The 27,955-nt window shown below is 36.2% G+C and overlaps 1 protein-coding gene across 4 annotated transcripts; it reads right to left on the minus strand.

Annotated features, from left to right (window-relative positions):
- Nucleotides 1-152: 152 nt before the first annotated feature.
- Nucleotides 153-27,852, minus strand: LOC104249135 (polycomb group protein EMBRYONIC FLOWER 2-like). 4 transcript variants are annotated; one of them, XM_070160107.1, is made up of 22 exons: nt 27,302-27,851; nt 21,606-21,688; nt 21,309-21,477; nt 20,795-20,850; nt 19,548-19,665; nt 19,304-19,463; nt 19,187-19,228; nt 17,983-18,122; nt 15,461-15,523; nt 15,230-15,351; nt 14,381-14,445; nt 13,559-13,611; nt 13,360-13,413; nt 13,215-13,274; nt 12,738-12,784; nt 11,999-12,120; nt 7,780-7,948; nt 6,671-6,719; nt 3,840-3,923; nt 2,172-2,251; nt 979-1,068; nt 153-485 (listed from the first exon to the last, which is right to left on the minus strand). In XM_070160107.1, the coding sequence occupies exons 2-22, from the start codon at nt 21,638-21,640 to the stop codon at nt 362-364; spliced, it is 1,902 nt and encodes a 633-aa protein (XP_070016208.1). In that variant the 5' UTR covers nt 21,641-21,688; nt 27,302-27,851; the 3' UTR covers nt 153-361. The 4 variants fall into 4 exon arrangements, with proteins under 4 accessions (XP_070016208.1, XP_070016207.1, XP_070016209.1 ...); XM_070160106.1 differs by having other exon boundaries at nt 27,280-27,851; XM_070160108.1 differs by lacking the exon at nt 21,606-21,688 and having other exon boundaries at nt 27,280-27,851.
- Nucleotides 27,853-27,955: the final 103 nt, after the last annotated feature.

Here is a 27,955-nt window from a genome sequence, read left to right on the forward strand (position 1 = left end):
TTACAAAGCGGGCACAAGTTAAAATGTGACACAAAAGGCGGGTATAGATGCAAATGCCCCACCTTAGTTGCCTGATTATCAACGACTGTGTATCAAATGGTTTAAATTTTATGATTGATCAAATTATAAAATATGAGGCGGACAAGCAAGTCTGATAATAATTTATTATATTTTTTTCTCAACGTTTTCCGTGCATCGTGCGGGTACAGTACTAGTCTTACCCTAAAAAGACAAAACAGTCATCTAGCCACGATAACATTAAGAAAACAAGACGTTGAAAATTTGGAGATGTAGATCCAGCCAAAGAGCTGTATCACTACCAAATCCATTGCTAGATTGTGAAATATTGTCACACGGGTATTCAGCTTCTAGTAGAATCATTGTCTTGGCTTTGGAATTGCTCTAGGATTAAGTTACAATTGTTGATTCCACGCGCATCAATAAGGCCATGGTTCCACAGTTTGATCATGAATAATCTCCAGCACCTGCCATAAAACATTGGATTATACATAAAAGCTACACTTGAGGAAAAACAGAGTACATGCTACTGTAGATGATGAGCAATTATCACATATTGAGATAGACCTAAATAAGGAATTTTAAGGGAAAACCAGTGCCCCTAAAATGTCTAGACGTTTGTTGATGGCACTATTACTACATCAGATCTGAGAAAACATGTATTTATGTGACAAAACCAACAATAAATTTGCTTCCATGAGTAAAGAAATGAGCCACCCAAAAAAATGTAAATAAGATAAACAAGCTCAGAAATTCCCAATAAGCATCGTGATCATGAAATAGACCAACATTCTAATACATATTAGTAGTGTTCAACAAAAAACAGAGCAGTTTCTTTCTGGGAAACATATAGGATCTCAAATGAACCAAACAAAGGCACGATACAGGTGTATGGATTGGATGGCATCGGATAGAAATAACAGTGAAATGTTGACACAGGTAACTAAGAAGATTAATTACCACAAGAAGGCCGGTGCCCGGGCGAACTCCTCACCATGCAGCTTTGAAAAAGCCTCACATGCCCAAGGAATGTGACCATCTGCCAACACCCTGCCACAGTAACAAGAAACATGTTATACAAATATAAAAATATAAAAAATAAAGAGGAAAGGTCGCACTTTAAATAAACTGAGACTCAAAATTAACAAATTTCTGAAACTAAAGGAGAATGAGCCAAGAAACAAACTCCTAGTGGCCCAACTTGAATTAGAAGCTTCTCTATAGTACTTAAGCTCCTATTCTCACCCCCAGACCCACACAATCCTCTTGTTCCAACATCAATTCTCCGTCTGTTGCTCTTTACAGCCAGCAGGAAGGGAATTCAGCAACCGAACTTTTCCAACAGGCATTCCTTTATCACCAGCAAGTATGTAATTCAGCACGAGAAGACCACACTTGTTGCCCATTGTTGCTTTATACAACTTTTATTTTTTGCTTAATATATTATTATTCTGATAATCTTACCAGTCTGCTTGTGCATGAAGAGGGAAGAAAGACAGACCCAACTTCAAAACACATTTACTTCAGTGAGAAGTTCGTGTAACTTGATAAGAACATAGAAACAGGTTATCTGCTTCTCGAAAACCCTTAAATGACGCAGCATTTTCCAGAAGTTCTCAAAAAATGTCTATTTGAAAGCATCAGATCAAGGATGGCCTTCTCTTTTTCCAGGAACTCTTCTTTTGTCTTTCTCTTTTCATTTACCACGTAGTAGATGAAGGTACAAGGTGATGTCACTCTCGTACTGAAACTAGCTAGTTTGCTGGTAACCAATGGCATTTACTCACTAATACAACACTGCTTTTGGTTAAACGAAGATGAAAGGTAGTGGAAGGGGGAGGTGGACTGGTCTATCTACTTACCTAAAAACAGTTGTCACTCCCTTCTCTTTTGCACAATGGTAAAGAAGTAAGTGAGACTTACCTTCTTATCACTCCACCTATTTCAGGGAAGGTTGGAGAAGCTAATCGCAGATTGTTGCACTTTTACTACATTCCTAAGTTACCCACCATCTACTATTACTTCACCGGCCCTCCCTCTTCACCCAAACAAAAATAAGAGCGGACGATACACACCTCCATACCCCAGCACTCTGAATAATAATAGGCAAAATCATACAAGCAAATAAGATCACATACGAAATAAGATAGTACCTTTGCTTTCTAACAAATGAGTTCCACAGATGCATCATTTGCTTCTCATCTTTGGTAACATCCACGAAATCATCAAGCATCTGTAATATGTCTGAGGTTAGCTGAACGATTTCTTCAAGTAACTTCTACAATCAAAATCTTGCCTCTTGAATTAACTAAACTTTGCAGCAGTTCCCAAGGGAAATCAGTTGGAGGGAACAGTTTGGGTAACCTTTGGTAGTTCTCAAATGCATTATATTAAAGCAGCTTAAGAAGTTCCATGATTCTGCCTAACATTCAAGTTGAGATTATACAGTTCCTTCAAATGACAAGCAAGTATTGGGCCAAAAACGTTTATCATCCAGTCAGTCAGAACCAGACATCAAAACACACCTTTCCTTAGTTGGTTTCAGTGGTCGATATTCATCCAAACCATTCGAAATACCATTTTCATTCATTGAGGAAAAATCAAAGGCGATTTGCCTAGTCTGTACCAGATTTAAGGAAAATGGTGGATCATGAATAGATAACATTCTGCAAATGCTCAGACCTTGATTTTAGTTTTAAGCAATTACAGAATATATCCTTTAGATCAATGAAATTTACCACTTATAAAATTTTAAGTCATTAAATGCAATTTTGATTCAATTACTCGGCTGTTCAGAAAATTACAACTGCATCAGCAGCAAGCCATATGGACGCTACTGCTTGCTGATAATTTTCAGAACTCTAGTATACATGGGACAATATAACTCACTGACACAATATAGAGAAATGTGATACATATGTCCCTCCAGGATCATGAATAAATAACATTCTGCAAAATGCTCACACCTTTCTCCTCTACCCTTGTCCCCTTCCCAAGTGTCCTTACTCATGCCCTAGCCCCTCAATGACAACGACCCGCCTCAAGCCCACCACCACCCACCAAAAAAACCCTGCATTGATACTGATGATGGTCTGCCAGGCCTGCCTCCATCTACCCTCTATGATGACGATCTCCCTCCACTGTTACACAGTGGCAATCTCCGCTTTTAAATATCTGATTAAATTTTCTGTAATTCGGTTTTTTTTCAGTTTTTCTGTAGCTTCTCATCAGCAATCCTTTATTTCTAAATATGTTATGATTTATAATCGTACCTTTCTAGCTCTCTTTCTTTTTCTTTGGATGCGCTTTGCAGTATTTTCACCATTTTACTATGATCTCTTTCTGCAAATTGTTCATTTTCTACATTTTTCCTTTATTTATCAGAATTTTATCCAAATGTTGTTGCGGTAACTTCTCTCTCCTTTCCCTCCCTCCCACCCTCTTCTTTTTGCTAGATTTTTATTTCTTCTTCTGATATACGTGTTTTCTTGTAAGTTCTTTTAGTTGGACAATTGAATTGTTAGTGTGTAGGATTTGTGATGATCAAGGTGGGATGCCCATGGAATTATTACAAAAAATAGATGCAGCACTTTGCAATTAAAATATCGACTTGTGGCACAGGGTATTCATAGAGCTAACTGTGATCTGCTTGTGGCGAAAATGTGGACTGCATAACTGCAGGAGAAGTGCAATCCGTTCATTAACCTTGCCATTTATTTGAAGGGTCAAGACAATTAGGACAAAACTATCCCAAAAAGTCAGCCAACTAATTTGGATGCAGAGTAAAATAAAGAAGCAAACTATGTAATTATGCTGCATACCCTTCGATCTTCAAGATCTGCAACATCATCATCAACTTCATCCTCGCTGTCTCGATCCGATAAAACTTGCTCCAGTGCCATGGGCTTCACCCCAATAAAAAATTTTCATTAGCAAACATATGGTTAAAAGGACTCCTCATTGCTTCCCAGATTTCTAAAGACATATATTGGCTATCAGTTCTTCAAAAGATTTTAAGATTCATTACAAGTAGACAAACATTTTAAAATTTATTCAATTTTGTGTCACATTCAGCAAGATAATTTTATGTCACCTCCAGACCCCAGGAACTGGGGCTATTTCAAATGGAAATCACCACACACAACAAGGGAAGCCAATATTGAACTGTCACTATTTAGATCTTTGATTTGTTCAACTGAAATTTTATATATCCAATGAATGAATACCCAAACAAGTGAATTTTGCCGCATCTCTGATTAAACGACAAAAAGAGAACAGGCATAGAGTTTTTACAACTTAATATTGTAGGAAGCTTCCAACAATAAAACCAACACATCAGTATATGACTACAAACTCTAGCAGTACTTTGGCAGTGGCAAAGCCTTCAGTAGTAGGGCTTTTTGATAAAATTGAAACCTAGAGACTGAAGTCTTGATCATTGAATAATTTAGGTTGCTGAATTTTAACTCTCCATTGATTGATATGCAGCTAATCTAAGAAGTTATGGACTTGTTAATGTCTACTATGCTTCTAATTTATTTGAGATTTCTTTTTTTATTTATAATAGGTTTACTTTTGAAAATTCTTAAAATCAGTCGACGTAATTGTCAAAGAATTATTATGAACTAAATATCTAAACTTCTTGGTTTTAAACATTAACTTTATTTGAGATATGCGACATCTAATGATTTGCTATTCTTCAAATATAGTAACAAGTCAGGTTGCTTTAGATTAAATATAGTAAAGTATTTACAATGGTACCATTAAGAAATTTCTGATCCCGTAATAAAAGATTTTAAATATCGAATTACTTAGCACAGTGAGTTCCAAGTGCTGATTTAATATTTCATAAGCTTTCACACCAAATACATTAGAAGACAAAATTAATAGTTTTCCACAGGAATAAGGAGCCAGCTGGTAGCTTCAAATCTTTTGCCACACATGTAAATCCTTCAGTTCCCTCCAAAACACGATAGTAAAAGAGAAGCCGATTAATCAACACACAGGCAATTTAAACTCAAAACTACAATGGTTCCCACATATTCACTAACAGTCAAAACAGCGCAAATATTGCTCCAATTCGTCAAATATATAATCCAAAAAATATATCTTCTGATACTATTTAACGTATATAAAAGGATATATATCTTCTGATACTATTTGAAATATTTAAATGCAGTTTTCAAAATATTTCAGGATCACTAAGGCTTCCTGAATTTATGCATCCCCTAAGTTCAACTCTTGTCATTTTTTCAAATCCTTCAGCTCCCAACGTGACAAAAACAATGTAAAAAGCTGGAGTCAATTTTTGGATGAAGAAACCACTTTATAAAGAGAAAAATATAGATTAGAAGATTTAGCTTGTATAAAACGATATTGGTTTGACACCAATAATGGTAATCGCTTCAGTATCTTAAGGATAAATATATATCCCTGATTGAAATTAATTGATAGTGCTACATACCCTGTCTCGTATAGAGTATCACAAATCCATTTGACAAACTTGGAAACTTACAGGAACTATATTTTCCTTTTTTGTCCTTCCAAATTCACCAGGTGTAATACAAGTTGTACTTCAACTAATTAAGCTACAGAAATTTTTTCTTCAATTAGAATACAATTACCTAAGCAAGCTGCAGAATGTGTGGCTTCCTAGTTACAACCATCTGTATGAATCATCTTGTACAGAGTGATAGGTCAATACATTTTTAATGCAGAGAACAAAATAGTTCTCACGGAATAGGTTCCTTTTTTCAGTTAAGCAAACATGATAAATAAAGCAGCACTCAAAGAAAAATAAAAGATGGCTACACATTCTCCTCTTTTTGATTCAATTTTTTTGACAGATATTAATGAATTATGCTACTAATAGTTCTATCATTAGAAACCCTCAGGGGTTGGCCTAGTGGCAATTGACTTGAGCCTTGGGGTTTGCTCCCTTTCAAGGTCTCAAGTTCGAAACTCACTAGGTGCAAACAATTTCTGAGGGCCATCGGACTGGGTAAAACCTGAATTAACCGTGGTGCACTTGCGGGAAACTCCTTGTCGAGGGCCTGTGCACCCCCGGGATTAGTCGGGGCTCGAAGAGACTCAGACACCCGGTGCAAATAAAAAAAAAAAAATAGTTCTACCATTAGAAACAAATAACCCGTCAAAACATGACTGTAGTGAATCAAAAAATTATCCCATGTTTCCTTCCGGATAAATGAACACCCTCCCATGTTGTCATATCCAGTGCGCCCACAAGTTGGTTAACGACTTTGAGATGCCAATTGATCCTCTCTTATACCAAGTATAAATTGTTCATCATCTATATTTTTTTAAGAAGGCCATTCTATAAAGTTGCAAGGAGGTAACCCATCATTCACTGATAGGATACTCTAGTTCAGCCTTGGGTCAATTATACAACCTATCAAGCGAGCTGACTTGACCAAAAGCAGACATATTGGCACACTGACTGTGAATTTTTAAATGCAACGTTCCCTCAGTAAGACTCTAAGACAACTGTATGTATACATTGAGTAAATACAAAATAATCCTGATTGTTAAGTATTTCACATTCTAGTTGATCATCAGTAGGAATAGCAGTTGCTTTATGAGGAACCAAAAAGAAATTTCAAGATCCCAGAGCACAAGGTAAGAAACTGATTACCTGGGCTCTATGAGAATGAAAGAATTGCCTTTTTTGCAGGAGTGCACGACTGTAAAAGAAAAAACAACATTGTATTAAAAGCCAGACAATCTTATCTACGAACTATAAAAGTAAACCATAATACAGAAAATTATGTAGTCAATTTTCTCGCAATTAGTATCACATCAAAGACATTAAGCAAAACCAAGAAACACAGAAATACAGATAATACAGAAAAGTATCACTGGACAGATACAATCAATTTTTAGCATTCTTAACCTAGATAGGAACCAGTCCTAATTTTGTAGCATATAAGCTCAAATAGGATTTAACAGCTGACAGAGAAAGAGAGGGAAAGGGTTCGACGCATCCATCAAATGGGAAGTAAAGCGCAGTCAACGAGAAACTCAAAACACGAGTGTACCTTCAAACTACAGAAAGGATAGTCGAGAACCAGTTCATCTTGCCAATACTAAAATCGTGATCATGGTCTAGGTTTCTGATAAAGTTATGACTGAGCTATCTAAAAGGCAGAACAGAAAACCACCATAACCAGGCCCTATTAGGCACTAGACCTAAGGCAAAGACCATATTTGAAGATGGGGGCACCCTTGGATTTTTGGAAACACTAGAGGGCTAGTATATCCTTCATAGATACAACTTCATAACTGACGTAGGTCCAAGTTGGATACAGTGACCCTACTGGTCACTAAACTAGAGGCCAAGACAGAATTTGAAGGTATGGGGCACCATTGAATTATTGAGAAAAAACTAAAGGGGGAGGAAGTATCTTTCACAAGAATTTCCTAAAATTCTCGTAATTACAGACATCAAAACCTCAAATTTACAAAACATGGGAGCATGTTTACACCCCACCTCCCAAAAACAAGCACCATAACTGCAGTAGGCCCAATGGGGTACAGTAATAAAAGGGAAATAATAGCTCCAAATTAGACAGCCAATAGTCCACAGTGAAGTTCAAGGGATTAATGCCTACTGCAGCAAACAAAATCAGCTAATTGATGATTTATTGGACACCATACTGCAGCTCTTCTGCAGTGAAATCCTTTCCACCCAAAATAATTTGGTTAAATAAAAAATGCTACTCGACACTGTGCCGTCGAACATACTTTCTGGGATCAGAGCGCTCAACTGATAACTTTCTTGACTTGGCAAACTGAAGCAGTGCTGGGGGTGCAAGGGTGCTTCCTGGTACTGATTGCACAGAGTCAGGATCTGGATAGGAAACGCCTGCACCATTGGGACTTGATGGATCACACTCTAGAACCTCACCAATGCCTGATAAATATTCAACAAAAGTGTCCCCGCATGAGCAGAATGACAGCAGTTATTTCATGAAATTCTTCTTCAATAATCATGCAAAGTGCTAGAGGAATAAGCCTTATCTTACAACTTGCTACAAGTTGTATGAAAAGAACAGTACACTACCCCCTTCCCTCCCTCCTCTCAAATAGCACAAATAAGTGAATAACAACAACAACAACCCAGTATAATCCCACAAGTGGGGTCTGGGGAGGGTAATATGTACGCAGACTTTACCTCTGCCCCTCGGGGTAGAGATGTTGTTTCCAGGAGACCCTCGGCTCAAGAAAGCAACAAGAGACGCTATATTAGTACTATCAATAGACTCATAATAAAATAACATAAAATAACATAAAATCCATAACATAACATAACATAAAATACCATAAAATAACAAAATAACAGCAATACGAGAAAGATGTAAATACGAGAAAGATGTAAAGTATACTAATAACCAACAGATAAAGCCCATCATCAGTAGTTGATCAGTAGCATCCTAAGACTAACTCCTAATTGGCTAGTCTCACTCGAGTGCGCTGTAGAAATATTCACAAATAAGTGAATAACAGAAAGTCAATATCGCTGGTACAATAGTCAAACAGAAGTTAATGGCATTCAACAGTTGGGCTGGCAGAAAGACACCAATATTTCAGATTATACCGTTAGATTATGCCACTTAGTAACTTGGTAAATTCTCTCCTCTTCCATCAAGCAGTTGTGTAATTAACTTTGCAAAGCAAGAATCTGAGTTAGCAAATGAATGGACATTAGGACTAAAATTGACTTGGCAGATATTCAAACCTATGCATTTTGGATTATGAATTGTTGTTTGAGTCTAGAGTTACTTAGGAAAATTTCGAGGGGAAATTGAACAGAACTAAAGTTGTAACAACCCATGGACCGCTCGCGTTGAACCCAAAAGGGGTTCGCTGTGAAATTTGTCTTAGGCAAACCCCACATCACCTCATCAAAACGGAAGGGAAAGTTAGGGCCCACGTGAGGGTGAGTTCAAGATTCAACTATGGAGACGCCTTTTGGGTTAAAGCCCAAAAGAGACAAAAACGTGAGGCCCAAAAGCCTTGCGATGGCCCAGAGTGATCGGGCCAAAGTGGACAATACTTTGTCAGCAAACCTGGGCCGTTACACATATCATGCATCTGGGACACGCTCAAGCATTTGGGCCATGTGTCTCATGATACGCCCCACCTATGCCGCAAGATGATTGGCATTCACCTTGCACTAGGGAACGCTACAGTTCCAACGGTAAAAATATTGGAACAAATAACTCACATATACATAAATGCAAAAGCTAAAATTCTATATAAGCGTGTTTAGGTACATAAAAGATCTTCACTCCGTCGGCAAGTACTATAAGGGAGAAGGAGGTGATTGATGTAGCTTAAACCTATCTCTTACTCCTTTGTAACCCTCCCACCCTAATAACAAGGAGAAAGACTGGGTTCATATGATCATAACATTCAATGGTTTATTTTTTTGCATTTTGCTTTTACCCTCCTATTGTCTTCCCATTACAGAATACTTTAGTTTTCTTTCAACTATTGTTACTCTGATTAGAATTTAATTTTTAATATTTATAGATACATACAAGCATGTGTGCACTTGGTATGAAATTTATATAATCATTATTCCACCAAGATATTTTTTCACTGATAACTGAGAAATACACGAGGTATGGGTGGCTAATAGGCCGAGTCGAGTCAGCTAGGCACACTACCGGCACACAAAAGAGCCGGACCGACCCTGCCCACATATAGGAAAGGGATTAGAGTGCGCTAGTACAGGTTAGGGGTCTGGAGTGGGCTGGTACACTTTGGCTCGGAACCAGGACCGGCCCACATATAGAAAAGCTGGTAGCCCGGCATTAACCCACCAATTTTGTTTCCTTGGTCAAAATATGTTTATTGAAAATGGACAACTTTCAAAGTTTGCCATTGCTTAATGGCCTAAACGGCTAAATCAGAACCTCATCCCCCAAAACATCTCCACCCCTACCGAAAACTTATATTTTTAACCCTCTAATTCGAAAGTTACACTTTGGCCCTATTGGTAAACAAAATAATACATCAAACTCTTCTTAACATTTTGAAATGGTGGAAGGATAACTTTAAACAATTTCTTATTCTTTACAAGAAATTTGAAATGGTGGAAGGATAACTAAACCGCTAACCGAACTGATAAGATATTGGTCAGTTCAGTTTTGATTTCAGCAGTTATCGGCAATGCACACAAGATATGTATTCCATCAACCAAAGATTCACAAGGAGAAATAATTGGAATGCCATTTTGGATAGAATGATATTCCAAATCAAATTCAAGGTTTAAATTAATTAGCTTTAGATTTTGGTTTAGAGCATACAAGATTAAAAACACAAGTTGAAGGAGAAAAGCTAAAAACCTGGGCCCTGGTTGGCTAATGGCCGAGCATCACTAATTTTTTCTAATCAATATTGAATCTTCCCTTGTTTTATAATTAAAAAAAGAAAGATGTATTCTAGGGAAGTCGAGCTCAATGGAACAAAGAAGAGGGGATTTTTCTTAATTTGTCATCTTGGTTAATCGTGGACAAAGAAACTTATTTGATACTGGAAGTTGGAATGGAGATTGGAGAACGTCCGTGGACAGTGGACTGGAGGCCGGAGGCTTGGAGCAGTGGAGCTGAGCGAAGGGCTTTAAGGTTTTTAAAGATGAGCAAACCGCTACTATAAACCGTTAACTAGAAAATTCGAAACTGTTTCCCAAATGTTCAGCCGATAATCCGATACCAATAAACTAATTTACCGTTCAATTTTGAACAGCCCTAGACCGGAGGACGAAGCACATGAAGACGTCATGACAATGTCATCTGACCAAAGTGGCGAGAAGCGATAATCAAGTTAGTCTGATACCATCCTCCTTGAATTGATATTGAGGAGAAGTCTAATTCTTTAAGAAACTTCTGATATTTTTTATTCATCTATTGTACTTTGAAGTTCCTCTTTATTTCTTTTACTTCAGTAGAGACTCGTGAGTCTTGTTGTAATTGCAAGTTTAAAGTTCAAAAATCAAAATACAAAATTGCACTTTGTATTAAACTTGCAAATTTCAAGCCTCAAAGTTATACTAAAAAATCTAAGGCTAATTGAGCTTTTGAGGGATTTTTTTTTTCAAATTTGTGTCCAAATACAAAACCCAATACTTTAACTTCAGTTTAGTAGTTTCTCATTTTTACCTCATCAAACTTAAAGTTTAAAGTAGAAACTATTGTGGTAGAATGTAAGTTAGTAAGTAATTTGCAAGTTTAAACATTAAAGTTAGTTAGCAATTTGCAAGTTCAAACTTAATAAATTTAAAACTTTGAGCCTTTGAGGAAATGTATCCAAATACCCAAATTCCAAATCCAGTTCTTCAATTCACTCCTTACCTTTTGTATTAAAATTAAAAGGTTGTAAAAAAAATCCCCAACACATTAACCCCGCCCACTTAGCCCGAGCCCAGCCCACATCCTTAAGAGGTCGTGGAATGGAGTGTGCTCAACTTTGGCCCAAAGAACTGGCCCACAACCCGGCACACAAAGGGAAGACCAACTCGACTTGGCACACTGGCTCAATGTGCCTTTGCTTAATGTGTTGAATTGGGCCTGGCCCAGCCCACATGCCAACCATGCCCTGAGGGCCAGTAGCACACAAATTCCACCAAGGTAAGATGCTAATTTTTCAATGAGCGACGAGTGTATAAAGGGAACATCTGCTACCATTTTGCCATAGACAAGACAATTTAAATTTTATTGCAAAGTATGCAAGGAAAGATCGTCTAGGAATTTTCTTATCTGCAAGAACCAAACAAATTTGCACTTTCAGACAGTAAATATGCACCCTTCACATACAAAACAATGTCGGTGATACGTTGATAACAAGTAATATTCATTTACATGTATCCATTAAGAAACCATGATCTACCACATTTACAAAGGAACACAGAACTAACAACAAATCGAATAATCCAAGGAATACAATGGGTCATCATTACCATTAATATTGTCGTTGATCCCATTCGTTGATGTAGGGAAATCTGAATCTAAAACAAGTGGGTGCACATACTTTGAATTTTGAACTAAATCATGTCGTTTCCTCCGTCTTAGTGGCTTTGAACTGAGCACAAATTACAGGTAAACCAGAAGAATATCATAACAACAACAACAACGACCCAGTATAATCCCACAAGTGGGGTCTGGGGAGGGTAATATGTACGCAGACCTTACCCCTACCCCGAAGGGTAGAGAGGCTGCTTCCAGGAGACCATCGGCTCAAAAAAGCAACAGGAGACGATATATTAGTACCATAAAAATGCATAATAAAATAACAGCTTTATAAGAGATATGAAATACAGAATACGAAATACGAAATAGATGGCTGGTGTAGTAAAAACTAGCAGGTAAAGCCCTGCATCAATAGACGACCAATGGCATTCTTAGTCTAACTCCTAACTGGCTAGTCTCACTCTATTGTGCTGTAGAAATATTCACAACTTTCCCCTAACCTACAACCTTAATGCTCGACCTCCATAATTCTCTGTCAAGGGTCATGTCCTCAGTAATCCTAAGTCGCGCCATGTCCTGTCTGATCACCTCTCCCCAATACTTCTTAGATCGCCCTCTACCTCTCCGCGTGCCCACTACAGCCAGTCGCTCAGAAGAATATCATAACATACTTCTGAAATAACATCAAATAGCTACAATACAAACTGAAGGAATATGATAGTTACATACCAAAAGAAGAATGTTTGTTGCTTAGGATCAACGCCATTAACAACAACCTGAAGAGCAGTCCAGAAAGAAAATTAATTCGCACATTAGAAAAAGCAAGACAAGTAAGATCAGTCAAGCAATTTCAAGTTTCTGAAATGAATTAAATAATATAGAACTAAACTTCTCAAACCTTTGCCTAACAAAGTTATAGAGAACGTTAGAATCTAACCAGGTATCAAGCAAATATAAGGCATGATCTTATTAAGGAAATTCACCATTAAACTCAATGGCTTTTTTTTTCCATCAAGAACAGTAAAGCTTCCTAGAAGATCAATTTCAGACACGATTACAGAAATCAAAATACCTAAAATAAGAAATAAGCATCCATCTCCTACCGTCATATCGAGAAACTACTTTGCAGTGTAGCAGATTTACGCTCAGAGCAGATATTACAGACTATATACAATTCACCTCCGAGTTAAAAGAAAAAGAGCTGACCTCAGATCTCCACATGTCACTTCTCACAGATACATTTACAGCTTGATATTCTTCATTTACCTACAAAAGATGCGAGGTTAAATTTGACAGCTCAGACAAAATACACAATTAAAATATAATTTGAAGCTTGCTGAAGTTTACCAACCCAAAATTCAAAGTTGAACAAATCGTGAGATGAGCATAAGTGATATCTCAAACCCTAAAACCAGAAAAGCAAAGATACAAAAATATTAAACTGCTTATTTAATCAATCTAAATCAAATTTCTCGCCCAAACATTTCAGGGTGGCTACAGTATAACTTAGTTTTGTTAAAGAAACAAAAGATGATTATCTCAGTCTTTACCTTAAAGCTGGCACATTTTACCAAGCAAAGAGGACATGTGAAGTCCTCAGTCACTACAAAGTTTAGAGAAAATAGCAACTAAGTAGCTTGAACTGCACAAGTTATGGTATAGAAGGAATTTAATCATGGAAAAGAATACAGCTCATATAGAAAAACGTAATGCAAATTTCATCAATTTCACCATTCTAAAAGCCATTAACTGCATGCACACCAAGGGCTGAATATATCTTGATACACGTAGGATGCTGACAATTCAAACAGATTGGTTTGACATGGGAAAGACTAAAGTCCGACTAGTAAGTTGGAGACCTTTAGTTGCTTCCTATAATTAATTTCAAAATGACATATGTTGTGCACTATTTTGCTTTATTATGCCCTGACTCTAACGTTGTGACTAAGAGATTGTACTCAAAATTTGACGTAAGCCTGCATTTCACATGATCCAACAACATAAAGCATTCATGTCAGTAAAGGAAGGGAGGGTACATCAAAGTAAAGTGAGACGTCCAAGTAACAAAATACCAGTGAGTTCAGGATGCAGTTTAGGTAAGAACATTTTATTTTGAAGAGAACAACAAAATGGAGCTGATCTTTTAACTGGAAATGAAGCCTGCTTTAATCATTTTAAATCCATGAAAATAACAAAAACCCTTTATAAAACAAAACTAACCAACATAGAGTCTGAGTTGATTTCAAAAGCACAAGAAACTAACCACCCAGAGCAAACCAAAGATATCAGTGGCAATATCACGATAAATAAAATGAAACCAGCTAAATATGAAGTTAAACAAGCCATAGATTTACCATAAAATGAAGATTTACCTTCTGTTCTCTGCAACTTGTTGTTATAGTACCTATAGTTGAAGACAACATTTCCTGTCCTCAACCTAGAAAGCGCAATAAGTAAATGGATTAGCTACATGTCTACCTAATAATGCACATGAAATTTTTTGAATCTCTTTAACTTAGTAGAGAGCTAAGTCCCCACTTCCAAAATTCTCTTTAAAGAAAAGAAAAGAACTAATTTTTTTTTCTTTTATAGGTAAGGATATGTTGTTTGCTAAAGAGAAAAGTAAACTTTGAAAAGGGACACGCAGCAGAAAAGACAAAAATCAGCAATTTTTCAAAACTACAGAGAGCATGGCTCGATATTTAGCAATTTTATGATATTGAGTTGCGTCACTACATTCACATTGGGAAACAAGAAGGATCAACAGGATTGATCAATTTGGTTGAATATGTTGAGTCAATTACAAACTAGTGAAGGTGGCAAAAATGGGTAAGAATGATAAGGTCTGCCAAACATGCACAAAACTTGTTGGGAATATAAGAGGAAAAGTTAATCCTGCTCTAACAAGGTAGATATACACCAATACAATTGTGGTGTCAGTAACTTTTGCTAGAGCAGTATGGCACCGAATGCTGACCTGAGCTAAAGAGCCAAATCTACATAGGGCACGGGCTTAAATAAGCAATAAACTGAATGCAAATAGGTGCAGGGAGGAAGAGTTAACACAATGTTGGAAATATCGGTGTCAACAACAATAGTACTGATAATTTCTTGTAGAGCTAGGTGAAAGGAGCATTGCATTACAGAAATACAAGAAAGGCAACACACACAATAAAAAAGAAATGCAATGCAAAAAACAGACCAGAAATGGGTAACTTCACCGTATTATTCGAGGCAATGAAGTCGTAGGAATGTCATCATAGGAGAATGAATCATAAGCTGATCTTTCTCCAGCACCAGCTTCTTCTGCAGAAATTTTGACTTGCAGCTGATGTATTGTTGCCTTTCATAATCCAACCATTATGCAAGAAAATCAATTATATAAGCAAAGAGATGAAAAATCTTTTACTACAATCCTCAAGGACATAAGCATTGAGTACAAAATGGCCTACCAGAGGTACAGAACTACGGGGATACTGCAAGGAAATATGTCTGTCTTTGTCCAAACAGCTTGTCTGCAGATGAAGACACAGTAGCCATCAGAGAAGATGGTTCCTCTTGGTTTTATTTTTTTCTTCCTTTCTTTTTGGGATGGAGGGAGGGGGGAGGGGGGAGGGGGTTATTGTTTCTTTTTCCTCAAGGAAGAAATGAAGGATCTCTTGGCAAGAAACAACAACAAACCCAGTGTAATCTCACTAGTGGGGTCTAGGGACGGTAGTGTGTATGCAAACCTTACCCCTATCTTAAGAAGATAGACATGTTGTTTCCGATAGACCTCGACTCAAGCAATGATGGAAAAAAAACAGTAACAACATCAATATAATAAGAAACCGAAGCGAAAGATACTGCCCCAGTAATAGAAATCTCTTTTTTTGATAAGTAAACAAAAGTGATACTCCTTCTGGTCCATAATAAGTGACATTTTGGCCTTTGGAACACCCCTTAAGAAAATATTAACTTCTAAAAAGGGTGTTTTGACCAAATTACAATTAATTAAATTTTGTATATAATTAACTGGACACATTGGGATATGTAAATAAGACCAAATTTGGAAAAATAAAGTTAAATTCTTCTTGACTAGGTAAAAAGGACACTTATTTTAGACCAAAACAAAAAGGCCAAAAGGTCACTTCTTATGGACCGGAGGAAGTAGCCTATTTGACCGAGCCCAGAATTTAAGAAAAAAGAAAAGACTTTGAACTTGTGGCGTAAAATGAAGCACATATATTTTGTGTGTATATATTGCATAAAGGTAATTGTTTCCAAATATGGAAATGTGTCATTTTTTGGCACGGACTAAAAAGGAAATAGGTTCACATAAATTGAAACGGGGGAAGTACTGTCTATTCTATTACTGCAGGTAGTAATAGAAATCTAAGAATAAAAAAATACAAGACTAACACGAACAATACTGGTACGAAAAAGAAAAACGCTCGACTGCCTACTAACCATCTACCCTAGTTCTCAACTTCCACACCCTCCTATCAAGGGTCATATCCTCGATAAGTTGAAACAATGCCATGTCCTGCCTAATCACCTCTCCCCGATACTTTTTTGGCTCTCAGACCCACCAAGGCCAACCTCTCACACCTCCTTACTGGGGCATCTATTCCTCTCCTCTTCTCATGCTCAAACTATCTCACCCTCGCTTCCTGTATCTTGTCTTCCACGGGGATCACTCCTACCTTATCCCGAATATCTTCATTCCTAATTAATCTTGGTATACCCGTACATCCATTTAAACATCCTCATTTCTTCTACTTTCATCCTCTGGACATGGGAATTCTTGACTGGCCAAAACTTTGCCCCATACAACATAGTTGGTCTGACCACCACTCTATAGAACCTACTTTTAAGTTTTGGTGGCACATTCTTATCACAGAAAACACCAGATGCGAGCATCCATTTCATCCACCTCGCTCCATTACGATGTGTAACATCCTCGTCAGTCTCCCTATTTCCTTAGATTATAGACCCAAGGCACTTGAAATTTCCTCTATTGGGAATGACTTGTGTATCAAGTCTCTCATCTACATCCGCTTCATGGGTCACGTCACTGAACTTGCACTCCACATATTAAAAGAAGATAAAGTTCCTTGTTATCAGGAAAAAAAATATGAAAAAATTGCCGGCAACAAATTATGTGTGATTATGCATCACTATTACTTATTTCATTACGTGTGACCATAATATCAACACCAGAACAACTTCATGAACAAATCAATCAGAAGTACTTCAGCAATGCATTTGTCCAGAAGAACTAGCCTCTACAGAATATCTTGCAATGCTCTCTATGAACGGATTCTACATCATGAAACACTAAGTGAAAACAGTTTGCGTAGAAGAAGCAACCTCTCTACCAAATATGTGAAGAACCAATGACTTGGTTATCAAGCCCTACACTTATGATTAAAATAATAGAGGACTAGAAATTGCTCGTTTTCACTTCCGGAGTTACTAAAGTAATATAAAGGAGCAATATGAGGAAGAGAAAAAATATCTGCCTTAACTAACAAAAGCCAACTCCAAACAGAGTAATGCCTCAGAAAAGGCACATTGATTCAGAGCTTCCGATGTAGTCAAGGGAGCAACTAATGGAGATAGATCATATCCAGATTCAACATTTGTATGGAAGATTTCGTGTTTTCAATCTGAGAAGCTGGTTTTAAATCTATTTCGATATTGGTAATGAAAAAGGAGGCATATTGAACTGAATTAGGGCAATTGCAACACCCTCACCAGTGGCTAGACCTCAATTTACTGAGGTGATGCTCTAATGGTATTTGGTTGAAGAAATCTTTCAAAAACCACAAGTTTTGTTAAACTAAGAAAGCAAATTTTGAAGGAGAAAAAAAATTATTTATCAACTCGATCACTCTTCCAGATTGTCAATGAGATGTTGGTTCTCAATAAGTCAACTAAGCAATATTAAACAAGCACTACATACTTCTATAAGAAACTTCTGCTAGTGTACCTTCATAAAACAAGGGCTCAAGTCAACAGTTGACAACATCTCAGCTCTCTCCCCTAAACTCAAATTGGGAGACTTTTCCCACAATAGATGAAGTAATTCCATCGGCATTCTTCCCAACAAGCAGTTCCCTTCAAGATTCACTATCACAATTTTGAAAATAAGATTAGAACAAGAAAGAAGATGGACCATGAGAAACCTGAAGAAAAGTTGTTCTTGATGGAGGAAAAACATCCCAACATTCAAACCTAATGAAAAAGTATAAAGCAGCAAAAGACAATAAAGATTGCAGATAGTCTAATACAACGGAATTTGACATAACAACCATTATGTGGTTTTTCTTTTCATGCGCTAATGGAGCTAAGCAATGAGTGCATGTTCCAAGTGCTGAGAAAAGTCTGTGGACTTCTTAAGATCAATTTGTTGACAACATTCCAGATATAAATTCAAACTTTGTATTATATATTTTAAACATCAAATGACAAACATGAATTCATAATCATGTTTAGGTTTATGGTTGTTTCTTAAGCTGGCCTGTGCTGCCATAAGATTGAGATATAAAAAGTTTCAAGTGTTCCTTTTAAATTTGATTGGTTTCACACAATTGTTGATGTTAAGATTTTAGAAATAATAATATCATCAAATCATGTTTCAAGGTCCTAAATGTGCTAGAACCACCAGCATTGAATTATAAGACGTCCAAATCTTGTCAGGTCCACAGAGACATAAAGAGAAGAAGGGAAAATTAAAGAGACGGTGTTAGTGGATGTGAAGGAGAATCACTTTATAAGGGCATAAAGGGACAAGTAGAAGGATACTCGGAACTTCTCTTTCCTCAATCAGTTAAATATGAAGATCTAGAAGGAAATGCTTTCTAAGAAAGGCAAGAATAGGAAAGAAATACTATAGACCTAGGTTACCATACTGCAAATACTATGTCATTTCATTATAGTCTTCTTTCTTTTACTTCAGGCTTGTGAAATAAGTTGCTCAAAACTGAAGAAACATGTTTCTAGATTTGGCACATTATAGATCATTAGACTTTCAATATACGTATGCTTAACTTATTCTAAAGCATCAAAATGGATACCAAAAGAGAAAACAAAATGAAAAATTGCTGAGTTTGACAAATGCCAGCAATCATAAAGCTTATTTGACACTGGTAACAGCACAAAATAAGGATCTTTCCAACTTCCCTGCTACTTACATGGAAATGAAGATGTATCCAAAAGATCTCTAGCAAGTTTAGCTGCAAAGGAAGAAACCATTTATAGTTAGCCCTCAATCTCAACAAATAAAGTTTCAGAAAACACTTTATACCTACCAAAGCTGACAAACAGGATGGCAAGAGAGCCAGCCCTTACTTCAGCTGAAAGTTTATCCATTTCAGGAAGAAAGAATTTTGCTTGAGCTCGATTTATTCCATCAACTCCAGTGAAAGAAGTTGATATGCATGCCCGCCTAAATTGAAAGACAGCAAAATGCTGTAACCAATGGCATTAGCGAGGTACACAACAGCATACAGGACTACTACTTACTGGATGTATTTACACAAAATAAGAACTTACTGCCTCAGCACCCGCAGCATTTGATAATGGCCTTGCCAAAATTACACACAGAGGAAAAACATTTTGAATCTGTGATTCATCGTTCACAGTTGCTGGTACAGATATTGCCATTTCAATCCTAAAAAAAAATAGCCACAGTAGTAAACCAAAGCAATCTAATTGCAAGCATATATATACACTGATGAAATCAATGTTATTAAAAGTCATCGCTTGGTTGCTTAATGCGATGAAGTGATGCGGAGCAATGGGTTATCATTTCATGGTGAAGCCATGTGTTTCAGTGAAGCGTGGGCTTCAAACAATTACCCACACAGTGATCCCAACAAGAAGCAGCTGATTTTTTGAATTTCACCTTTAAGGACTTGGATTTTTTTGGATAAGTAAGATATTTTATTAATAGAGGTATTTGAATTTCACCTTTAAGGAGTTGGCTTATTTTGGTGATAAATAAAGGTATATTTTATTTTATTTTTATTGTTAAAAGAAGTCAAAGTATTGTATATTGGTTGCTCAAACTAGTTATTTTAATTGAAATTTGTTTATTATAGTATAAAATTAATATAGATTTTGCATTTTTTAATCTTATGAAATTGTGTGTTTCACTTAAGAAAGCATGCACTTCACTTCGCTTTTCGCCTCAAGCCTCATGGACCTCGTTGCTTTTTTTATGCTTTTTGCTTAAAAACAGTGGATGATATTATAGGGTGACATGATGAATAACATGGATCATATTAATAACCAACTACAGACTCAACTAAATTGTAGTTAGTAGACTTTGCCTTCGACTTAGACAAACTTGGCAACAGTAATTAGGTCTGACTTCTAAGAAATTACTTTGCACCTATAAGGTGTAAGTACCCATGAACAAATGTTTACCAAAGAGTAGTGTAGTGCTACGAAGTATGAACACTGAATCAGATTGGGAAGACCTATATTATCACTTGGGACTTGTTTGATATAGACCACTGAATCATTTCCTGATCAGCTATACAAATTCTTTAAATTTAATACAATAATAATGAGGAAACAACTATTATAATTGCGAAATAATTCAAACAAACATTCCCAATAGAATCAAGTAAAAGCAGGCATGTCTCCCCACAAATTTAGAGCTTCACTTCCAAAAAAGCATAGACTATATTACAGGACAATCAGAAATACCTCGGAGCCTCTAGTATAGAGCATATGAGACATAACCTTGCATAAGGGGTAATTTGGGAGTGAAAGCAATCACAAGCAAAATATACCTCCTTTTGTGCTTTGCTTGAATTTTGTATTGTAAACATCTTTGAAGGAAGGAAGGCTGCATGAAATTTTACTTTCTGTTAGAAACATCTTGCACGAAATGCCAATGATGAATGTATAATTAGCACATCATAAAACTGACGAGACCAATTACATTAAAACTCGTAACAGTTGGCAGCCAGCAAAAATGGGAGGGAGTCAGGACCAAAAACATCCCCTCCAAATCATGGGTGAGAGAAAGATAATAATCGTGAGTTGCTTTTGTCAAGAATGCTTGAACTGACAAAAAATGCGTATATATGAAACATCAGCACCGAGAAGAATGACAATAGTCTTAAGTATTACCGGAAACACTTCAACTTAAACAAGATGTGCTTATTTAAAATGAATGTTTGATGCATATAAACAAAAACAATAAAATCAACAATCTGTCCAAGACCATTAATATCAACAAGGAAACTATGCCAAAAATATTAACCTTGAGGAATAGGTAAAAATGGTCTTTAAGTATATTACATTTCTAACGGCACGGCGTTGGAGAATGTTGTAGAGTTCAACAGGTTTGCAATAAGTTGAAAGGCTTTCTTCAGCATCAATCTTCTCCTCTGCAGACAAATGTGTAGCAGAATCTTGCCTGCACATTGAGTCGGTAACTGTAGAGTAACTGCAGTAGCAAGTGTAATGCCTGTTCCACAAATTATATGATAACAATCAATATCCATGTTTCAGTAAGTGCATTGGTGTATTTTAAAATGTAATTATTGACAAACATAGCTATAAGACCTCAAATGCAGGGCATAGGGAATATCTTACGTGGTTTCACGAGCCACTAAAGGTATGCCTGGCATCCTTGTCAGACAGTACTCAAATGTATATTCATAGTTCTTTCAACTTCACTAAATTCAGAAATTAAAAACATGTGAGAAAAGAATCATAAAATACATGACATAATGGGCAACAAGGATAGGAAAGATAATGGTAATATTGTAGCGCCCCCTAGGAAGGTTGCTACTTATACAAAAAAAAACTAAGCTAAGCTACAAGCAATTATAATCTGAAACTAATTTAAACATATAATTATCATAATCTATTAGCGGAAATAGGCCCACGTGAACGAGGTACAAAATACGACATTTCAACATAGTAAAATCTCATAAAATTCTTAAAAGTACAAGAATATTACTTTTAAAAAGAGTGAGCAGCACCTATTGGGCTTTAACCACAAAGCGCAACCAAAGTGCGGACTTTAGTAAAAAAGGCGCATTGAAGGAAAAAATTAAACAAATTATCGGTAGTTCAAAAAAAAAGAATAAATTCATTTATAATGTTTTCCTCAACAACTAATATACTTATTTGCAAAATTATATTTGTACTTTAGTACCTTCGATTAAATATGGAACTCATGGCCAGTAGGTCACATGCCTTAGTTTCTTGCCTACACTGAAGCACATCTTAAGCGAGGTGAAGCGCCCTCCCTGAGCTGTTCTAAGCTTCAGATCTTAAGCATGCCTTAAATAAGCCTTTGACAACACCGATAACTAGTAGAGGAATATTTTTCATACTACAACATTCAAGACTTATTCTAAGCATGAAATTTAACTTTTAATCTCAAATACAAACTAGTTAAGCCTCCCAAGTTCAATGCAAGTACCAAATTAAACATATCACAAGATTTTGGTAAAGCAAATACCAAGATAGTCAAATCATTCACGAAATCAAGTTACCAAAATAATAGAATCATGACCCCATATTCATTCAAAAGTACATATCTAATATATTTCTATGCTTACGCAATTATGATCTTCATCTAAGCTTCCAAAGAGTCTACTTGTATGACCATCCTCAAGTCTCTTTCGGTACATCACTTATGATAGTAACAAACTATCGCTAACCATAGAACTTACTGGAACATAACTTTAGGCTTGGAGTCGTTAAATTCTCCAATTCCCATAATAAAATGCATAGATTATATGAAACTTAGAAATATAAATTTAACCTAATTCTTCATGTCAATAAGTTAGTTATGTATCAACAAAAGTACAACAAAGAAATTCATAAATAAAAGTTCATCAAATCTTCATCAAGTTTATAATGAGGATACTATATTTGTAGAGAATGAATATCTAACCAAGTAGTAGTCAAAAATAGTAACACTCATATCCAAAGTATCAAGAAAGCTTCTCAAGTTAATTCAATAAATCGATCAATTAGTTAATTAGTCAATTTAGCCCAACATATACGCCTTGCAATCACATAGCATGAAAGTTAACAAAAAGGACCGAGGTCCCGAATCAAGTAGGGTCAAAACCCAATAATCAAGAGAATCAAAAACCATATTTAAAGTAGCTTTCTCACTCATACTTAAAAAGGACAAAGGTTCATAGTAAGATGAAATGTTAATCCAAAGTCAAGATGGGGCAAGATCCAAATTATATCAAGAGGCAATGCCAATATTAGAGACAAAGTTACAATCACAAGAAGGACAAAGTCCCAATAAGAATACAATAATGTTCAAGCAATTCGTATATCAATGCGCCTTTTTTTACTAAAGCCCTCACTTTGATTCCGCTTTGTGCTTAAAGCCCAATAGACCTGGAGCACTTTTATAGAACTTTTCGCCTCTGACAACGCTGCTAGTTATTTGGCACAACCTAAGGTGTTGATTTAATTCAAATAGGTGTTGCTCACTCTTTTTAAAAGTAATATTCACGTACTTTTAAGAATTTTATGAGATTTTACTATGTTGAAATGTCGTATTTTGTACCTCGTTCACGTGGGCCTATTTCCGCTAATAGATTATGATTATTATATGTTAAAACTAGTTTCAGAAAATAATTGATTGTAGCTTAGCTTAGTTTTTTTGTACAAGTCGACTTTTGTTTCACAACTCGTTTGACTTCAAAACTTAACACACACTATCATACGACTAAAATACCTCATAACATCACCTTCTTCTCATGTTAAGCACCCTAGTCTCACCTTAAAAAGTACGGGTTATAACATTCCCAACTTGTCAACTTTCAACCAAACTTATTTTCTTCGATTCGTTTAGCTTCTAAACTTTCCAACCCATGATCTTCAATATTTGTAACCTCCAAGGTAACATGATTAACTTACTATATATACTTCCAAGATGATGTCATTTTCGAGCTTACATCAATTGGCTTACGACATACATACCTTTATGTACTAAAACATGGTGTAACATTATTCCCCATTTGGAACATTCGTTCTCAAATGTCGACTGATGCGATTATTAGTCCCATAACCTACGGCTCTCACGAATACTTCAATAATGTCCTTGCCTTCTAGGCAATTGTTCTATAAATAAATTCAAAAGCCAGAGCATTCCCCTTTTAGGCCTCTTTCTCACACTACGACTTGTGGCCGTAATTCTTCCAATCTCGCAGTTGTTGCCATCTTCTGTCATGTAGCATGTACGACTCTAAAATTAGGGTCTAATGTCACTGAGCTTTTTCCCCCAATATACTTGGAGTTATGGGATGATCCACCTACCAAATTAAAGATCTACAAGTCTAGTTTCCAACACATTAAACCGTTCGTCGATACGATATCAGAGTAGAGAGATATTTGTGTTTTCGCAAGATTGCGGATGCAGCCCCGTTGGGACCCACTTGAGGCGGCCACCAACTTTACTTCTTTTAAAAGACGTTGCAACCTTACTTCTGGTCATTTCTCACCTAAACTTCGTCCACAAGATCTCTGACATATCTACAAGATCCAAGAACCAAACTCAAGAGAAATCAACTCAAATCATAATCAAAAGTGTTAAAGACTACCAGAGAATGCTTCTATGATTGAGGGCTACAGTGAGCTAAGTTGTGATGAAGCTTCGAGGTATAGCTATTGTCCAAAGTATGTATGACATCTGCTTGATTGTGCCTAAGGTTAATCTTGTGTTGGTTGTGTTGTTTGAGTGAAACCACATGGTTATTTTTTTGTTGGACTGTTTTGCGGCTACATATATGGTTTGTGATGGCTGGAAATTATGAGAAATAATTTGATAATGTTATAGCTGTTGTTAAGTTTATCTAGGTGTTAATTAAGTTGATTGAAGAAGAAAACATGAAAAATAGGTGATTGACGATAAAAGGTAAGGTGCTAGGCAAGTGGACTGTTTTGAAGATTATTCTTTTGATGTTTTGGGCTGAAAATGATGTGGTAAACATAAGTATAATATTATTGATATTCTAAGAAGATTCATGAAAAGGAAATTGGATTCAAACTCTATTTTGTTGACCGTAAATCGAGCTTGCGCTTGCCGGGATTGTTAAATTGTTTTGAAAGGCTTATTATGAGTATTATTGATGTTGTTTTAGCTGTTGAAACTTGTGGAAAGTCATATAAATAGGGGAGGTGTTGTCCGTTTTATCGTAGAATAAAGTATGGCATTCAAATGCGCAAGTTCTAGCATTCGTACTCTAACGAAAGTATTGTTCATTGCTTGTAGACAAAGGAGCTGGAGGTTAAAATAACTTGAGGATTGGACGGGATATTATGAAGTACTAGGTGCATGTTCACCTCACATAGGTTAGGGTGTGACAATAAGGCACTCCCGAGTTCCGTGGTTCTAGCATGGCCGCTTAATAATTTACACATGCTTAATTAAATCGGATATTATATGTTTCAAAGGGCTTTATGAATTTTCGCTTTTATACCACTTTTAATTGCTTGTTTTGAAATTTTATGGAAATTATCTTGAACAAGTCACACGAACCGTACCCTTGTCATGTTTGTGCGTCAAAAATCATGACACGCACACGTACTCACGATTGATGACACTTTATTATTATTATTTAAAGTTAATCGGTCAAGTCGCGTGAATGCGCACTTGCATTAGGAGTTATGGATTATAATTATGCCACACAAACTGTACTCATAGCTATGATAATTAGATTATTAATACGCTCCTAAGAGCATACTGATGGATTTAGAGTTATTTTGTATTTATTTACAAGGTATTGACCAACCTATGAATTTTATTATTATGAAGAGACCAATACTTAAAGATTGGATAATATAAAGATAATGAGGCCCAAATTCTAATTCTTTTTATTTTATTACAGCTTGTTTGCATGGTTGTTATGTATCATATTATAATGTATCGTATCTAGCGGAGACAGAATTTCTGCTGAGGGGTTCAAAAAAGGAAAAAATTAAGAAAGATTGTAGCTAGAAATTGAAACAATGATCTTACAAAGGTTTTGAACCCCCTCGACCACTAAGCTATGCTTTTGAGCTATGTCAAGGGGATTCAAAATATAATATATAGAGAGGTAAAAATCAAATTTTGCCTTATATATACAGTATAATTTTTCAACGAAGGGGATTCGGGTAAACCCCCCTTCCGCACCCTAAATCCGCTCTTGATCATATCGTATTGTATTGTTTTGTGTTGTATCAATTTGATATATATAACGCTTGAATAAATTGTGTTGTTTGTCGTTGTTTCATGATGTCTTGCACCAATAATATAAAGAATAAACTAAGAAAAAGTAAGATACAAAATAGAATTATTACATAAAAGTAAAGAATAAATAAAATTATTTAATCACAAGAAAGGGCAAGATGAGAGGGAAAAAAAGGTAACGATACGACCACACCAAATCGATCGTAACATAAAGTGGCACTTTTCGTCGTTACGTAACGACGGCTTTAACGATATGGTGTAATAAATTTTAAGTAATAATTATGACAAACATTATATTTAAAGTAACAATATGATACCAATCCAAACAAGTGTTAGTGTCGTGGCCCTTCCTCTCCAACTAACCTCCCATCCCATTTTATTTGTGATACCAATTATATTTCCTCTATTTCAATTTAAGACACACCTTCTTTATTAGTGCATCCCAAAAAAAATTGACACATTTCTGTATTTGGAAACAACTTAAATTTAAATTTTTTATTTTACTCACTATTATTAATGAGAAGCTTTTATAGTCACACTACTGTCATGCCCCACAAAATTTTTGCCCATTACACTTTTAGAACTACATAATTCCAAAAAAAAAAAACTCTTAAACTTTGTGCCCAATCAAAATTGAAATGAAGGAAACAAAGGGTACTCGGCAAATAAGAGTATGACCCAAACTTTACTAATTCCAGTAACTGAGCAGACCGCTTAAGAACTTGATTGGCGCAAAAAACAAAAGATTGTTGAAACTGAGAAATCTCTAGTCTCCCCTAAACAGAAAACTTCGACTACATACTTTCATCATGCCTACTTATAACAATACTTGAACATGACAAAATAAAAGAAACATGGAGGAGATGATTCAAACTAACTAAAGCTAACACGTTAACTACTGGGCCAAATAACACTCATTACAAAAAGAGAAAAAGCGGAAATTAAGGTTGCAAATCATTCAAAAAAATAACGATTTAAAGAAGGGCATATAACCCAACAACTAATTACTTCACATGAGAAAACCCAGAAAGTGAAGAATAGAGGAAAAGATTGAACCTTTAATATTGAAGAGCCTGACCTCTTTGCTTTGGTACAGAGAAATCAAAGCAACGAGAAAGATCCCTATGGACTTCGGACCTCGATCGAAACGCGCCGGCGTCTCAACAGTCGATCTTGCACATCCAAAATGGTGAAGACAGAGGTGTTTTTAGGAGGTATTTTGATGGTATTTTTGGGGTATTTACATGGTAATTTGGAGCTGGTCTTATGGCTATTTTCTGCAGTGTTTTGGCCGTTTTTTGACTGAGATTTAGACCGGTTTTCAGAGGTGATTCACTGCTGACTTTTGGCTGAAGTTTGGTGCGTTTCTGGCTGGAGTGTGGTGGCTGATTTTGGGGGTAAAGCTGTGATGGTTTATGGGTGTTAAAAGGGACGGTGTTGAGGAGAAGTTAAAGGTGGTGTTCCCATGGCTGACAAATGAAGGAAAGAAACCTGAATTTTTAGGTGGAGGAAGGAGATAAGCAGCAGCAACTGCATTTTCTTTTTCTCTTTCTTCTTTTCCTTTTTGCTGCTCTAGTTCTCTCTAGGGTTTGCTCTTCTCAGTGTATCCATCCGGAGAAATATTCCAGCTCCTTTTTCTTAGCCTTTATCTATTTGCTTGAGTCCCTTTTCCAATTACCTTTTTTTAATCTTTTATTATTTGTTTTTTAAGGATAAAGCTTTCCTCCCTCGT

Source organism: Nicotiana sylvestris, chromosome 10 (genome assembly GCF_000393655.2).
Source record: "Nicotiana sylvestris chromosome 10, ASM39365v2, whole genome shotgun sequence".
Lineage (NCBI taxonomy): Eukaryota > Viridiplantae > Streptophyta > Magnoliopsida > Solanales > Solanaceae > Nicotiana > Nicotiana sylvestris.

Coding starts and splice junctions, on each gene's coding strand:
- LOC104249135 (XM_070160107.1), bottom strand. CDS start 21,640: ATGCCAGGCATACCTTTAGTGGCTCGTGAAACCAC. Junction 13,612..14,380: donor CAAGTTGCAGAGAACAGAAG/GTAAATCTTCAT, acceptor TAAACTTTGTAG/TGACTGAGGACTTCACATGT. Junction 7,949..11,998: donor GATCAACGACAATATTAATG/GTAATGATGACC, acceptor AATATTTATCAG/GCATTGGTGAGGTTCTAGAG.